The sequence below is a fragment of the Urtica dioica genome, chromosome 7 (genome assembly GCF_054948205.1).
Source record: "Urtica dioica subsp. dioica isolate 48M chromosome 7, U.dioica_male_clone48M_v1_H2, whole genome shotgun sequence".
Classification (NCBI taxonomy): Eukaryota; Viridiplantae; Streptophyta; class Magnoliopsida; order Rosales; family Urticaceae; genus Urtica; species Urtica dioica.
Window position 1 is genome coordinate 47818740 of NC_142762.1, and position 15515 is coordinate 47834254.

A 15515-nucleotide genomic window follows, 5' to 3' on the forward strand; every position below is an offset into this window, starting at 1 on the left:
GCCTTTGTTATTATTAGTATCTTTTTTGCTCTGGAATTTTAGTTTAAATGTTATTTACACATCCATTGATTGAGTGAATGTGATGTTAAAAAAAAAAAAATTAATGAAAGGAAAAAGAAAACATGTATCGTTGACAACACTGGGAATTCAGAAAGATTTTTATTTGTTTTTTGTTTTTATTTGCATATACTGGGAATTCAGAAAGAGAACTATATAAACCTCATATGGTGTTTTTTGGGAAAATAAATATATAAACGTCGAAAATGGTATTAGTTTCTTTTTTCTTTTCTTTTTTTTGACATAGGTATTAGTTTCTTTTAGAAAAACAAAATATTAAAATTGGCGTCGGCAGACAGATGTAAATGCAATAAAAGTTATTTATTTACACAATTAAGACATCTTTGTTTTTACTGTAGAAAAATTTACCTTTTGTTTGATCAAGCATCGGAAATCATTTATATCACCAAATAAAAACAAAAAAGATTAGATGGCAGTTAAATTGAAAACAATTAAGCAATCTGTCTGCATACAAATGTAACACTTATGCATTTCTTTTATTTTTCCTGTATATCTGTCTGCTCGGTGTGCTTGAAATGGCATTAATATGAAAGAATAAATACTTAATTGTGTTCGTATGTGAGTACTTGATGGCGGGTTGACAATTGCGAAATATGAAGAACAAAAATACAGAAATGTTTATGTTATCAAGCTGGCCAACTTGACTAAAAAAGTACGTGAGAATTTATTCTCGGAAAAGGACAAGCAAACTTCCAAACTTGTGTATATATATATATATTATAGCTCGAGTAAATTTCTACCCTTAGTGTGTGTGTGTGTACTACTTCTTCCAAATTAAACCCCTATATATTGTATTTGTCTCGTTGCATGAAACTTTCGACTACGTATATATACAAGCGACGATTGGCTCATAATTAACGTAAAAACTATGTTCCCAACATGTTTTTACCTTTGAGCATTCTAGAAATATTGAAGACAAAGCAAGAGGTACACAAATTATTCCTTAATATCTCTGTGCACTGCATACCACATATATTTTTTTTTAATATGATAATTACATTCTTGGGTAGTATCCCAGCAGAACCTATGCCTAATTTATAAAAAGTTGGAATTTCCAATCCGATTCATTTTATCTTTTAAAGAAATAGTACAAAAACATGACTAAAACTGTAGTTATTTTTGGCTCATAGAAGCACAAGCATACAAAAAAGGAATAATGTGTAATATCCTTATAAAGTTGAACCTACACGACAATATAACCTATTTAATAGCGTGACGTGATGCATGAATATCCCTGGTCCACTCCACTCGTGACGAAAAAAGCTAACACAGAAATTGCATGTGCATGTCTCAAATTTTAAAATAATATTTCTCAAAATTAAATTATTTCTTATCGTACGTGATCGGCGGTCACATACTGATCCAGCTTGTATTCCTATCTTTAGAATTTAGATCGTTATTTTTCTTCCTTTCGATTAGGTGGCAACGCCCTAATCACATGTGTGTGTGTGTGTGTGTGTGTATATATATAGATGAATATATATTGTTGAAATGACAAAAAAAAAAATTATTATTCTCTACGGAAAGCAATGTATGACAAACGGACTCCGTCAATAAAACATTTAAACTCAGAGAATAAAACGATATTTTAGGTCGGATTATTTTTATATTAGACAAATTTCAATACAAGTATTAATTAAATCAAAGTATATGAGAGTATTGAAAATAACTAAATAAGTGAAGTAACAATGCGCGAATTCTCTCTTGTGCTTGAATTCTTCCTTCTTTTTATACAGTGGATGGGGGTAGATTGTGGGCCATAAGTTTCCACCTCTGAACGGTTATAATTGTGATAACTAATGAGCACGTATTGTCATGGACGTTGCTTTGATAACTAGCTTAATGGAGCTTGAATTTATTTGGTGTTTACATCACGTTTGTAAATATTCTATTTGGCTAGTGTTAGAATAATGCTAACTTCTCTAATTTTCTCAGTTATTATAAGGGATTATCGAATCTTACCTTATGCTTGTTGAGGTCGAAAAAATCCGAGATCAAACTAGTCACGAAACATCGATTTATTATTTTTATTATGGGCCCCGAACTCGCGTTGGAAGATACTCAAAACTTCAAACAAAAAAATAAACGAAAATAACAGAAGAAGTGTTTATTGAATTGTTTTAGTGATTACAGAACGTGATTGTTGAGAATAGTATGCTAGAGAGATATGAAAAAGTGATATACATTTGATGCGTTATTATGTGCTATTTATATAACAAAAAAGATATAATTTTTAAAATCAGATCCTAAAAAAGTGGACGGTGCGTAAATAACCTTTGCTTCTCCAACTCGCCCATTAGCCTTCCATGTTTCACTCTTTTCATGGGTTGAGTCATCACTTCCTTGACTTGACTGGGCTTTCTCTTTGACTTTTTCTGCTCTTCGGTCGCATCTCTGCCTTCTTCTCGTCTTGGACTTCTTTTTACGCTAACCCACATTGAACGGGCTTCTTTGTTTTTTTTTTACGAAAATTTAATTGGCCGGTCGAGCCCAATGCGACCAAAGGAAATTAATTGACCCCTAATTTCTCATTCGGTATGATCCAATATCTTTTATGCTCGGTATCAGTATGCTGCAGAGCTCGGTATATATAATTTTATAAAAAAATATATAAGTCAAACTAGGCCACATAAAATTGTAACATTTTAAAATAGTACGTACACGGATATTAATTAAATAGCAAAAACTTGTGTACAGATTTTAGTAAAATAGAAAAATTGTGTATATGTAGCAGCTTCGGAAATTTACAACGCAAATTCATCTTTAAAGATACTTTGCGTATCTTGCGGTTCTTTTATGCAATTTAATGAACTCTGTACAAAGGCTTTTGCAATCTGTAGGTTTTACTTTTGTCGTTGGGAACTTGGGATTGATTCAAAGAAAGGTTGTAATATTTTTATTATTTTTGTAGGTTGACTTGAAAAGCACTCATGAGATAAGCCGACTCGCACTCGTCACTTACGATCGCCATCGATTTCGGTGGCTGAGACATTGCATGGAGAAATCGCCTTCGTGTTTGCATTTTTTTCCCCGTTGAAAATGAAAAAGGTTGTCTTTAACAAGGAAACCTCAACGGGTATGAATTCAAAATTAATCCTAGACTAAGGTTGAACATCAGGTTCAGGAATTTTTTGTGCTAAACTGGAAGGTTGAACATCAGGTTCAGGAATTTCTTGAATTCGGCAGCCACAAAGGATTCTCACTGACAACGAGACTAAGGTTCTTCCACGAGAGTTGTTGATCATCAACGAACCATAATGAACTAGAATGTCATTTCAAATACAAGGACATGCGTTTTGGAGTGAACTTTTTATCTATTTCCTTTTACTTAATATGTATATTTGGTTAAGCATAAACAAATGAAGGGCTTTTGCGGCACTTAATATTGTTTCAAAAAGAATATTGTTTATATTTTTTTAGACCTATTTTGCAATATAAATTAGACTTCGACTTCGAGTGTTTTTTTAAATCCTACTAAGTACTAACCACGAATCTCAATTAAAATGTTCAAATCAGAAATCGTTTTGGTACAAATCAAAGAATATGGCTTGACCATAAAAATTTAGATTGGCGACAAAAACAAAATTAAAAAAATACGTATGGGCTAGTTTGTAATTGTATAGCTTATAAATTTAAGGTATTTTAGAGCGTAATGTGCATACATAGAAGTAGTCCGAATTAACATTATATGTGAGTAGGGTATAAAGTTGGTGGTGATGTTGGTGGCAGAAAAGGATATCACGGGCCTTAAAGAGTCACGGATGTGTATATAGCTTGTGTGGGCTACAATTTGCCGGCCATATTCAAACTCATAATCAACCACGCACCATTTAATTCCTATATTTATCTCTCTATCACTCAACTCACCCTAACAGTTGGCCTGAAACGACAAATGGGTTTAGTCTTATCTAGTTTTGACCAACCCACTTTTGTCAAAATGTACTGCCAGCGATGGTAGATCTTGAAAATACATAGCACAAGAACGACAAGAAGATTATGTCTGCTTCTCAAAACCGAACAGTGATTAATCGAGGTAATATCCATTCAACAAAAGACAGCGTCACCCAGTAAATCTCAGCAACAATCAACAACGAAGATCTTCTAGCACCAGATTTTTGGTAATTAGATTTGACGAGTATATTTCAGCATAAGATCTTTAGTAACCAACATCCGACTATCTTCTAGCACCAGATCTTTTAAAACTAGATTTCTTTGGTAACTACACTAATCACTATGGACGTTAATTACACAAACTGATTCCAATATGTAAATTTTGATTCGGGTTATAGAAAACTCGTAAAAAAATATTTGAGACAAGAACCTCCTTCGCTAGCAAAATAAATCCCATAAAACAACCAGAGCCAATAATATAAACCATGAACATCAATTTAAATAGCAAACAATAGCAAAAGGATAATCGATTTATCACCAGCTAGAGTTTGGCTGGAATCGTATCATCAACATAGTCTTCGACACAAGAATTCGTCCAAATCAAATATGATCAACATTCAATCCACCGATTAAGAAATATCTATACAAAAAAACTAAAACCATATCATATCTCGACTTTCCCCTATATCATACTTCTGGACAAGACCTTAACAAAAACTAGAACTACAAACGATCGGAGTTGTGGGCTTAAGCGCGTTCACCGCGGATACGGCGGGCGAGTTGAATATCTTTGGGCATGATTGTGACCCTCTTGGCGTGGATTGCGCACAAGTTTGTGTCCTCGAAGAGTCCAACCAGGTACGCCTCAGCAGCCTCTTGCAGAGCAAGAACGGCGTGGCTCTGGAACCTCAGATCAGTCTGCAACAACACAGAATAAATTGAATAGAAAGATTGCGTTATTACTCGTTCATTGCATTATAGTATGGTTCGACCGAACACACGTTAAAAGATATAAAGCGATGGTCACCTTGAAGTCCTGGGCAATTTCACGAACAAGACGCTGGAAGGGCAACTTGCGGATCAAAAGCTCGGTACTCTTCTGGTACTTCCTGATTTCACTGTTGAAGAAATCCATGAAAGATGGTAAGATAGCGGATTTCGGGTAATTGATTATGCGATTGAAGGATATTGGGTAACTTACCGGAGAGCAACGGTTCCAGGGCGGTAACGGTGAGGTTTCTTGACTCCTCCGGTGGTCGGAGCAGACTTCCTAGCAGCCTATGGAAGCAAATCGAAAATCGGAAGATTGAATCAGAATCCATAGAAACAAATTGCTATACCTAAGGAAAATATTCTAATTATTTAAAATCTTTGCCCTAGCTATGAGATCCCTAATTTCGCAGAACGATGTTCTTGATCGATACTCTAGGTTTACAAACCCTAACGATATAAAACAATTAACGATTCAAGCAATTGAATTGTAGATCGAGAAATCAGAGAAACAATTACTAACCTTGGTAGCGAGTTGCTTCCTCGGAGCCTTTCCTCCGGTGGATTTCCGAGCAGTTTGCTTGGTACGGGCCATCTCTTCTTCTCAAGAACAAACGCGAAAAAACTGCAAATTTGGAATCGATTGAGAACAAGATCCAAGATCGAACCAAATTGATATTACAGAATCCTACGAACAAAATAATCAGAAAGCACTAGAGAGCGAAACGAAGAAAAAGAGACTAACCTGGAGTTTAGGGTTTAGATTGAGGGATAATGATTTCGAAAGAGTAGACGAATGGGACAGAATGGTATCGTACGGTTATATATATATAAGAGGACGTGTCTAAGTCGGTTTAGGAAACGTGGACTCAAAAAAGCCTCTAACGGCAAACTAGAAAAACAGAGAACGAGTTATGTTGAAAGTCTCGATCCTTGTGCTTATTTCTCATTGGTCAGTTTCGATATTACGGATTGCTCACGTGGACGAGTTGTGTTTCTTTTGTGAGAGAATAATCGGCGTGTTTTTTTAAGTTTACTAATGAGTTTCAATTTCAACATTACGCTACGCGCAAGTAATTTAATAAATGATATTTTTATTTAAGTAAGTGTATATAGGTTGTTTTTAACTTAAAGAATGATTTTAAAAAAAAATAGTATATTAATATGATTTCAAATATTACATTCACATGAATCACAATATGTTATAAATATTTTGAAGGCAAATAATAAAAATTAAAAAGATGTTACTGTGAAAAATTATAAGTCTAATTGAAAATTTAAGAGACAAAAAAATATACTTCCAACACACACACACACATATATCATACATATATATATATATATATATATATATATCATTTTATTTTATTTTCTTCACTAATCTCTAAGAGAAAAAAGGAGGAAAAACAAATTTGCAATGAAAACTTACCATAGTCGAGACGTGAGGCGCTCCTTTATTATATATATGTATGTATATATAAAAGAGAAAATATCAAAAGTATCTGTTTAATAGAAATGCGAGATTTATCATTTTATTTTCTATAAATATCAGACATATCTCTTCAGTTTAATATAAATGATATATACATTTCCTAAAAAATGTTATATTACAAATATCACATTTTTCGTTTATTTTTTACAAAATAAAATAATTTGAACTCCCAAGAATACCCTTAATAGAATAAATATTTATTTACTATTTTATAAATAAAAAAAAATCAAAATCTCTCTTTATAAAAAAAGAAATTTTTTTAAGGGCAGTATAGCAAAATAGCCAAAATGAAACTATGAAATTTGTTTTTAGCCCTACGTTTCAAAATTTTAAGGGAAATAGCCAACAGGTTTATGTGTCAATAATTAAGGTCTGATTTACCCTTATTTATCAACAAATTCGTCATTTTCTCTCTCCTACTTTTTTCTTACACTTTTTTTACATAAAAACTTCAAAAAAAATCATATCTATCTCATATGAACTCAAAATTGAGTGATTCGAAATCCAACGGATTCGTGACGCCGAGATCTTCAAACATAGATCCATTGTGTTTGATGAAAAATCATGTTTAATACCATAGATGTAGAAAAGTCACGTTACTACCTTAAATATGAAAATAACTAAATTTTTTTGAAATTATCAAAAAAATAAATGGAAACGTAAATATGATGAATTAAACATAATTTTTCATCAAACACAATTGGTCTATTTTTGAAGATATCGACGCCACGAATTTGTAGGATCTGAAATCACTCAATTTCGAGTCCGTATGAGAAAGATACGAATTTTTGAAGTTTTGATGCAAAAAAAATTATTTGAAAAAAAATATGAGAGAGAAAGTGATGAATTTACTAATAAATAAGGGCAAATCAGACCTTAATTATTCTCACACAAACCATTTGGCTATATCCCTAAAAATTATCAAACTTATGCTAGATCCAAAATTACATATTTAAAGTGGTCTAGTTAGTTACAACTCTTTTTTTTTATTTAACTATTTTGTATATAGAATAGAAAATAAAAAATTATTTCTTTAAGGGTATTTTGGGGAATTCAAATTTTTTTTTTTTTTGTAAAAAAATAAACGAAAATGGTGATATTTGTAATATAACATATTTGTAAGGCAGATATATGTCAATTATATTAAACTGAAGAAATATGTTTAATATTTCTTAAAATTGAAAGTATAAATCTTGTATTTCGATTAAATTGTAATCAATTGAGAACAAGATTCAAGATCGTCACAAATAGATACTGAACGATCCTAATAACAAATCAAAATTCGAGAGCGAAAGGAAGTTTCGGGATAAAAGAAGAGATTTGTAAGTAACTAGACCACTTTAAACATGTGATTTTGGATCTAACCTATGTTTGACAATTTTTAGGGATATAGCCAAATGGCTTATGTGACAATAATTAAGGTCTGATTTGTCCTTATTTATTAACAAATTCGTCACTTTCTCTCTCCTATTTTTTTCAAATAATTTTTTTTGCATCAAAACTTCAAAAATTCGTATCTTTCTCATACGAACTCGAAAATTGAGTGATTTCAGATCCTACAAATTCGTGGCGTCGAGATCTTCAAAAATAGACCCATTGTGTTTGATGAAAAATTATGTTTAATGCATCATAGTTACGTTTCCATTTATTTTTTTGATAATTTCAAAAATTTCCAGTTATTTCCATATTTAAGGTAGTAACATGATTTTTCTACATCTATGGTATTAAACATGATTTTTCATCAAACACAATGGATCTATTTTTGAAGATCTCGACGTCACGAATCCGTAGGATTTGGAATCACTCAATTTCGAGTTCATATGAGATAGATATGGTTTTTTGAAGTTTTTATGTAAAAAAAAAGTGTAGAAAAAAAGTAAGAGAGAGAAAGTGACGAATTTGTTAATAAATAAGGGTAAATCAGACCTTAATTATTGCCACATAAGTCTGTTGGCTATTTCCCTAAAAGTGGTGAAACATAGGCTAAAAACAAATTTCATAATTTCATTTTGGCTATTTCGCTATAATGCCCATAAAAGAAAGCAAAATAAATAAAGAGAGATGAACCGGGAGATTTGAGTGTAGATTGAGGGAGGTGAATTTGAAAGAGCAATCGAATTGGACAAAATGTATTGTACGATTACATATATAAGATAATGTGTCTAGGTCGGTTTTGGATTACTATTAGACCGTGGTTTATTTAGCATTATATAAAATATAAATAAATATATACATGATTTTGTATTTGTGTTATTTATTTACTTACCCTCAAAGGCATCGGTTGAAATGAAAGTTCAATTTCCAATGGGTTGGAATTCCGATCCTTAACATCGGAAAAACTTATAATCATTAATAGAAGTATAAGTTTATTTTCGGTGATTTGTTGCACTGTTCACAAAATAAAATTAATAATAACAAATTTAAACCTAAAAAATATCCTATCAGCCGGGGGAAAAAAAAAGGATGAATAGTACTAGAAGATACCGAAAATTCCAGTTTTCTTCCATGGAAACGAAATTCCCGATTTCTTGAATAGTGTTGGAAGGAAAAGAATTCTATTTTTGTTATTCCGTTTGTCCATATATACTTATACTAGTTTTCAGCGCATGCCCCGTCATAGCCTATTTTTTTATTGACACCGTTTGGCGTAGCTTTGTTTTAAAAATACGTTTTTAGATTCAGTTTTTGGAAAAAAAAATGTTTTATTTTTAAACTGACATGTGTTTAGTAAACTGTTTATAAAACAGTTGTTACTAATAACAAAAACTGATTTTGCGTTTGGTAAAATAAATATATTATAATCAAAAGACTAAAATAGACATGTTTTTAAAAATTAAATAATTATTATTATTTGAGAGATTTTAAGAGATAATTTTGGGATTTCACAAAAAATTAGGAAATTAAAGTAATTGTATATCAGGATACATAAACGTTTTTTCCAAAAGCTGAGCCTTCCAACTTTTATGACTCATGTATAACTTTTAAAATCGTTTTTAAAGTTTTTTTCTAAAAGTTGTTTTACCAAACGCAAACAAACAGTTTAGTTTTTTCTAAAAACAAAAACAAAACATGGATTAATAATCCGTGGAAAATGCGGGCATTATAAATATTTATGTTGGATATTGATATCTCATTATATATTATATATTCTTGTGGGTACGTAATTAGTTGGTCGTTATATATGCCTAATAATAGACGTTATGAATTATTGTTTGTGTTATATAAGTGATTAAACTTTTTTTTTATTATTTATTTTATAACTTGAATAGGGATTATTCTTTTCAAAATTTATATACTGTAATGATTTATTTCTATATTTGCGTTGCTCTTGTATCATTAATTAATAACGCCTTCTTAAAAAAATAGTAATTAAACTCATTAATCTTGTTTTTAAAACAAAAATAAGTCCGTTTCTAAACAAACAAACAAAAACGAGTATTGTAGAAAAGATGAGTATTTTACAAACAAATCATTTAACAAAGTACTTGTCAGTGATTATTTGTACAAAATAATTTGTTTGAATATTTTTTTTTATGAGTTCTGGTATATTTAAATTTTAAACTTTGTCTTAAACTTTCCATTTAAAACTCATTTTTGCTGGATTATTAGTGGTGATGGGCTTGGGTCAAAATAAAACCCATCCGAGCCCAATTTTCATTTTCGTCTCTGAATTACAAGAAACGCTTTTCCTCTCTCTCTCTCTCGCTGGGTTACGTCGGTCACGCCGAGATCGTTCTTACATGTGTAACATCTTCTTCGCCATTTCCACGGTGATTCGTCTTCCTTTCCTTCTTTTCTCTTAGTTATGTTTTATTTTTGGATTCCTTTTTCTTTGCTTCAAAACCTGTGCTGTTGAATTTCACATCTCTCAACGATTTCAATCAGATATGTACAAGGACTAAAGAAATACTTGATTTGATTGTCCTTTCTGCATCACATTCATCAATTTACTGCGAATTCGAAATCTTGATCTAGTCCACTTGAATTGGTCAAATCTGGAAGATGTGCATAATTGATCAAAATTAGCGTCGTCCATGATTTAATTTACTTACAAATTAGCAATTGATCGAAGATCGAACTACATAAAAAAGCTAAAAGCTGGTGTTATTATTGTATGCGACGCCAAAATGCTAATTTCTCATTCAAAGTTCACAGCGAGCGAGTGATGACGAGACTGTGATTCGTAGTAGAAGTAGCCAATCGTTGAAGCTTTCCAAGCTATAAGAGTTCTCTTCGATGAGCAGCAATGGCAACGGAAGAGGATATGCCTGGGCACTCTCGGCCGGTCTCAACGCCGCTCTGGCTGCCATATCCGCCAAGCTCTTCGCCTCTCAGGTAGAATTGTAAATCAAAAGATCCGAAACGTGAAATCAAAAGATTGATGAATTGTTGAAAATTTTGATTCAGGTGGTGAAGTACGGCGCGGTGATATTGTTCAACGTGGTGATGTGGTGTTGTTACGTGAACAGCCTCAAAGCTCTGTCGTCTCTGCAAGCCACGGTCACCAACTTCGCCACCAACTTCCTCACCTCGGGACTCGCCGGCTACTTTCTCTTTCACGAAGCCTTGTCCTTTCGGGTAATAACTTCAAACACAATCTAATTCCTATATTAGAATCAAAATAGTAGAATGGAGTTTCAATATGTTTTGTTGTTGTGGAGACTAATTTATAGCGTGAGGAGATCTGTGAGGTTTAATTTAATTAGGGGAATTTGGGACTTTCAACGCATGCTCTTGTTCTCCCTTGTATTTTTTTTACTGTTATGATTTTTTTTTTTTTTTTATCGTAGTGTAATAGTAGAATTCCATGGATAGAGTTTCAATATGTTGTGTCGTGGAGCCTAATTTATTGCCTGAGGAGATCTGCGAGGTTATTTAATTAGGGGGAAATTTTGAATTCTAACTCGTGTTCTTGTTCGCCCTAGTTTTTTATTTTTTTATTTTATTTTTTTAAAAAATTTATCGTAGCGGAATATCTTTTGGCAAAGTTGGCGAATGAGAGGGAACCACAATTAGTCTTTGTGCTATGCTTATTCTTCATTTTAACGATCGTTATTGGTTCACACAATATTCAGTTCGGTTCTCATTTACTTTTGTTTTATGAAGTTTTGGGTTGGAGATGAAAGACTATTTTTATCGTGATATTTATTTGGGTTGTCGTTGCTCTTAGAGCGTTCGTATGATCGGTTGAATTTCTTTATTGGAACAAGATGATGATGATTCAGCTCAAGAACTACATTGTCTCCGTAAAATATAATTGGCTTTTTATTCACTGTTCATGTTTTGGCAGTGGCTTTCCGGGGCCGCGCTCATAGTGCTCGGTGTACTCGTTCTCAGCAAATCGAGTGTTGAGACGAAGGAAAACAAAGACTAATGAAGCCGAGCTTTTTCTCTCCGATGCAATGAAACAAGAACAGCTTTTTTCATCAGAGAATTACTGCTGTGGGTTTTGCATTCTTTCTACCCCTTTTTGCCCCTATTTTTCGCCGGAATGTTGTTTGAAAATTTCATATGATTACACGGCTTAAGTAAGAGGAAAAAATGCCAGCAGTGTTGGCTTGGAATTGGAGTCAAAATTAACTCGTGTTTTGGTCTTCTTAGTCAACTATTTTTTATTATTTTAATATTTATGCAGTGTACAAAAAAAAGAGTCCACCAATAAACCTAAAGATTTAATGGAAAGAAAAAAAAGAAAAAAGAGTTCATATAGGATAGTGAATGAATCTGATATTACTCTTGTCAACATTGACTGATCTCTCTAAATCTGACAACAATAAAAGAATCATAAACGAGGAGGAAATTAATCAATAATACTTTTTATTTTTTCTAGGAGATAATAACAATAATAATATTCTAATCACAATTAACTCATCTCTCTAATTCATAAGACTTACAACTTCCCTTTCGCTATGTATCCAAAAATGAATCCAACAACGAACCTAATCAAATAAATACAAAGAGATATAATGAGGAGGAAATTAGTGAATAATACTCTTATCTCTAATTATTATGAGGAGGAATTCTTATCATTCATGACTTTCCTTTCGCTACGTGGCAGCGAGCCAATTATAGTTGTACACACGTGCGCCAAAAGATAAATTGTAAAAATTGATGAAACGAAGTAAAAAAATTGCTTTTTGCACGAATCTCGAGTGTGACCATATTTACGGCCTAAATTATTGAGTTCTGTGTCTGTAATCTCGCTCCAGTAACCCTCCAACAACAACAAATTATTTATTTTTGTACTTAAAAAAAAACGTAAAAGACAGAGAGAGACATGTATTAAAAAAAAAAAAAAATACCCACGCAATTAAGCGCCTTTCTCTTTCACTGAGCAAAAACGGAAAAAAGGAAAAAAAAAAAAAAAATTTAAAGAAAATAAAGAGAGTTGAAATTCTTTCTCTGTTTCTCACCGAGCTATTCCTGCTTCGACATTTTTGTCCGTACTGAAGTATTTTCTTCTCTTTAGGGTTTCGGAAAACCCTCGCTTTCTCTGTGTTTATCGGCTAAGCAAGCTCTTTCTGGTACGTCTTTATCTTCTTCGAGCTCCGTTTTACTTCCATGGATATTTTTGTGTTTTAATTTATCTTGTTTGTATGATAGTCAACTTGCGCTGAGCTTTTGAATCTTTCTAGCTCTGATCGGTATTCAGACTCATTTAATTGTGTTGGAATTGTTCTCGTGTAGTTATTGTTAGCTCTTGGTTCGTGTTTATGTCTAAATATGGTTGCTATTTCTTAATTTAGGGATTTTATATACACCGGGCATAATTCTTTTAAGAACTGGTATTTTGAAACCGCGATCAACTCTGAATGCATGTGTATCTATAGTTCTTAAATGCTTTTTGATTCTCGAAAAAATCACTCTTAGAGAAATGTTACAGGATCTTAAACTTTCTGAACAGAAACATCACTTGTGAATGGATGATCAAGCTAGTTAATTGACTCTAGACAAATTACTTGAAATTTATTACTTGAAAAATCTCATCAAGGAAACCCCTAATTTGCCTACGTAGCGATACTATGCGAGTGTTAGGAACCCGTATACGCATATTCTATAACCGAATCAGTCCAATTTAGTTCTAAGCGATTCGGATCTAATTTGATCCTTCTGGTTCTGAGTGGTAATGTTGATGAAAGTTTTCCTTCTTAAGACACGTAGTTTAATCAATGTATACTACATTTGCATCATAACGATGAACTAAATCTTTATCATAATGCTCATCTGCGTACGCCTTATTCGGAATCAATTGTGGAATATTGAAATCATAACCCAACCCATGTTCGATTCAGTGTTAAAAAAATATTTGCCAGAATAAGATTGTTTTCCTGTGCTACAAATGACTATCAACTTCGACAAGTAAACACTCAGTAAAGAATAATCAGGTAGCGCGATGAGTTCAGTGCTTTAGTTTTTCAGATGGACGACGGTGGGCATCGTGAGAACGGACGGCACAAAGTAGACCCTTACAAAGCAGCCCAGGGTCAGGTACTATAGCATCTAAAATCCCTTTTTTTAGTACAACATACCGGCGAACTTGATGAAAAGAATGAATCGTTGTTTTCGAAAAACGCAGCTATTTGAGACAGTAATTTGCGATCTATCTTTGTGTCGTTGTTGCTGCAGTGGATGATGCAACACACTCCGTCGATGAAGCAGGTGATGGCGATGATGGCGGAACGAGACGCGGCACTGAACGAACGGAATTTGGCGGTGGCCGAGAAGAAAGCGGCCTTGGCCGAGCGAGACATGGCTTATCTCCAGCGAGACGCCGCCATCGCCGAGCGCAACAACGCCCTCTCCGAACGCGACAACGCCGTCGCCGCTCTCCAATACCGCGACAACAACAACAACAACGCCGCCACGTCATCGTCCCAATGCCCTCCCGGCTGCCAAATCTCCCGCGCCGTAAAGCACATGCACCACCCCACGCACCACCACGCGATCGCCGACCACCACCACGACCCGATATCGTCGCAGCAGCACGGCCACGAGGCGGGTCCGAGGCAGCGAGGGAAACGGGCGGCGAAAGAGCCGAAGCCGCCGGGGGCGAAGAGGAGAGTGAAAACCGAGGAGTGCGTTTCTCTGTCGGTGTCGGAGCTGATCGGGGACGACTTGGGGTCGAGGTCGTCGGAGGATTGGAAAGGGCAGGAGATGGGTCTGAACCAGGTGGCGTACGACGAGACGACGATGCCGGCGCCGGTGTGCTCGTGCACCGGGACGGTCCGGCAGTGCTACAAGTGGGGGAACGGCGGATGGCAGTCGTCTTGCTGCACGACCACCATGTCGCTCTACCCTCTCCCGGCCGTGCCCAACAAACGCCACGCCAGAGTCGGCGGCCGGAAAATGAGCGGGAGCGCCTTCAACAAGCTTCTCAGCCGTCTCGCGGCCGAGGGACACGATCTCTCCAACCCCGTCGACCTCAAAGACAATTGGGCCAAGCACGGAACCAATCGCTACATCACCATCAAGTAGTAGTATGGCTTTTTCCGGCTCACCTCTGTCTCTTGATTATCAATTATTTACCGGGCCAATTAAACCTTTTTAAAAGAATTAATAGAGCAAATGGTCGCGTATTGCCTGCCATTTCAACTTCGCCCATTTACTTATCTCATGTAAATGGAATTTAAACTACTTTACCACTTCTGTAGAACGACATGTGTACTTCTTTACCTCTGCGTCTAATCCTTCATATATTGCGGAGTAATAAAATGTTCTTCTTCGTATAACTCAACTTCATTATTGAGTGTAGTCCAAGTAGTTCTATAACTTAGCACAGTTACACCTTGTTTATCTTGCTATGATTAAGCTTTAAGTCAGAGGTTTAATAGAAGGCAAATTTTGAAACATATCAAGCTTGTAAAGTCGTAATAGTACGATTGTCCAATGTTAATTTAGTCTTCTCAGGGTTGGTCTTGTCTTAGACGGGTCTTGTACCATAATGTTTCAAGTATTCTCAGGTTTGACTAAAATGCACCGTAAAGTGGCTCGATCCGTGAGCTTTGAACGTTGGTTTGACAATTTGAAGATATTAAGTTAATTTTTTGGTTCATGGCTATGATAC

General features: G+C 34.4%; 3 protein-coding genes across 5 annotated transcripts; 2 read left to right on the top strand and 1 right to left on the bottom strand.

Moving 5' to 3' along the window:
• Nucleotides 1-4425: 4425 nt before the first annotated feature.
• MGH3 (male-gamete-specific histone H3) lies at nt 4426-5865 on the bottom strand. The gene is made up of 5 exons (XM_089619148.1): nt 5705-5865; nt 5483-5584; nt 5171-5247; nt 4997-5087; nt 4426-4887 (listed from the first exon to the last, which is right to left on the bottom strand). The coding sequence occupies exons 2-5, from the start codon at nt 5552-5554 to the stop codon at nt 4717-4719; spliced, it is 411 nt and encodes a 136-aa protein (XP_089475274.1). The 5' UTR covers nt 5555-5584; nt 5705-5865; the 3' UTR covers nt 4426-4716.
• Nucleotides 5866-10066: 4201 nt separating this feature from the next.
• On the top strand, nt 10067-12077 carry LOC149392417 (cell growth defect protein). 2 transcript variants are annotated; one of them, XM_089619305.1, is made up of 4 exons: nt 10067-10221; nt 10600-10786; nt 10859-11029; nt 11742-12077. In XM_089619305.1, exons 2-4 carry the CDS (start codon nt 10688-10690, stop codon nt 11823-11825), a joined length of 354 nt encoding a protein of 117 aa, XP_089475431.1. In that variant the 5' UTR covers nt 10067-10221; nt 10600-10687; the 3' UTR covers nt 11826-12077. The 2 variants fall into 2 exon arrangements, with proteins under 2 accessions (XP_089475431.1, XP_089475430.1); XM_089619304.1 differs by having other exon boundaries at nt 10607-10786.
• Nucleotides 12078-12737: 660 nt separating this feature from the next.
• Nucleotides 12738-15235, top strand: BPC6 (basic pentacysteine 6). 2 transcript variants are annotated; one of them, XM_089619302.1, is made up of 3 exons: nt 12738-12975; nt 13863-13939; nt 14078-15235. In XM_089619302.1, exons 2-3 carry the CDS (start codon nt 13871-13873, stop codon nt 14924-14926), a joined length of 918 nt encoding a protein of 305 aa, XP_089475428.1. In that variant the 5' UTR covers nt 12738-12975; nt 13863-13870; the 3' UTR covers nt 14927-15235. The 2 variants fall into 2 exon arrangements, with proteins under 2 accessions (XP_089475428.1, XP_089475429.1); XM_089619303.1 differs by having other exon boundaries at nt 12739-12975; nt 13871-13939; nt 14078-15234.
• The last annotated feature ends 280 nt before the right edge of the window (nt 15236-15515 follow it).

Bases quoted from the DNA above. Each gene is read 5' to 3' on its own strand.
- MGH3 (XM_089619148.1), bottom strand. From the start codon at position 5,554: ATGGCCCGTACCAAGCAAACTGCTCGGAAATCCACCGGAGGAAAGGCT. The intron at 5,248-5,482 runs GTTAGTAATTGT...TTGCTTCCATAG, and splicing joins GGAAGCAACTCGCTACCAAG to GCTGCTAGGAAGTCTGCTCC. The intron at 5,088-5,170 runs GTAAGTTACCCA...TTTCTTCAACAG, and splicing joins CCTGGAACCGTTGCTCTCCG to TGAAATCAGGAAGTACCAGA.
- LOC149392417 (XM_089619305.1), top strand. From the start codon at position 10,688: ATGAGCAGCAATGGCAACGGAAGAGGATATGCCTGGGCACTCTCGGCC. The intron at 10,787-10,858 runs GTAGAATTGTAA...ATTTTGATTCAG, and splicing joins CCAAGCTCTTCGCCTCTCAG to GTGGTGAAGTACGGCGCGGT. The intron at 11,030-11,741 runs GTAATAACTTCA...ATGTTTTGGCAG, and splicing joins ACGAAGCCTTGTCCTTTCGG to TGGCTTTCCGGGGCCGCGCT.
- BPC6 (XM_089619302.1), top strand. From the start codon at position 13,871: ATGGACGACGGTGGGCATCGTGAGAACGGACGGCACAAAGTAGACCCT. The intron at 13,940-14,077 runs GTACTATAGCAT...TTGTTGCTGCAG, and splicing joins ACAAAGCAGCCCAGGGTCAG to TGGATGATGCAACACACTCC.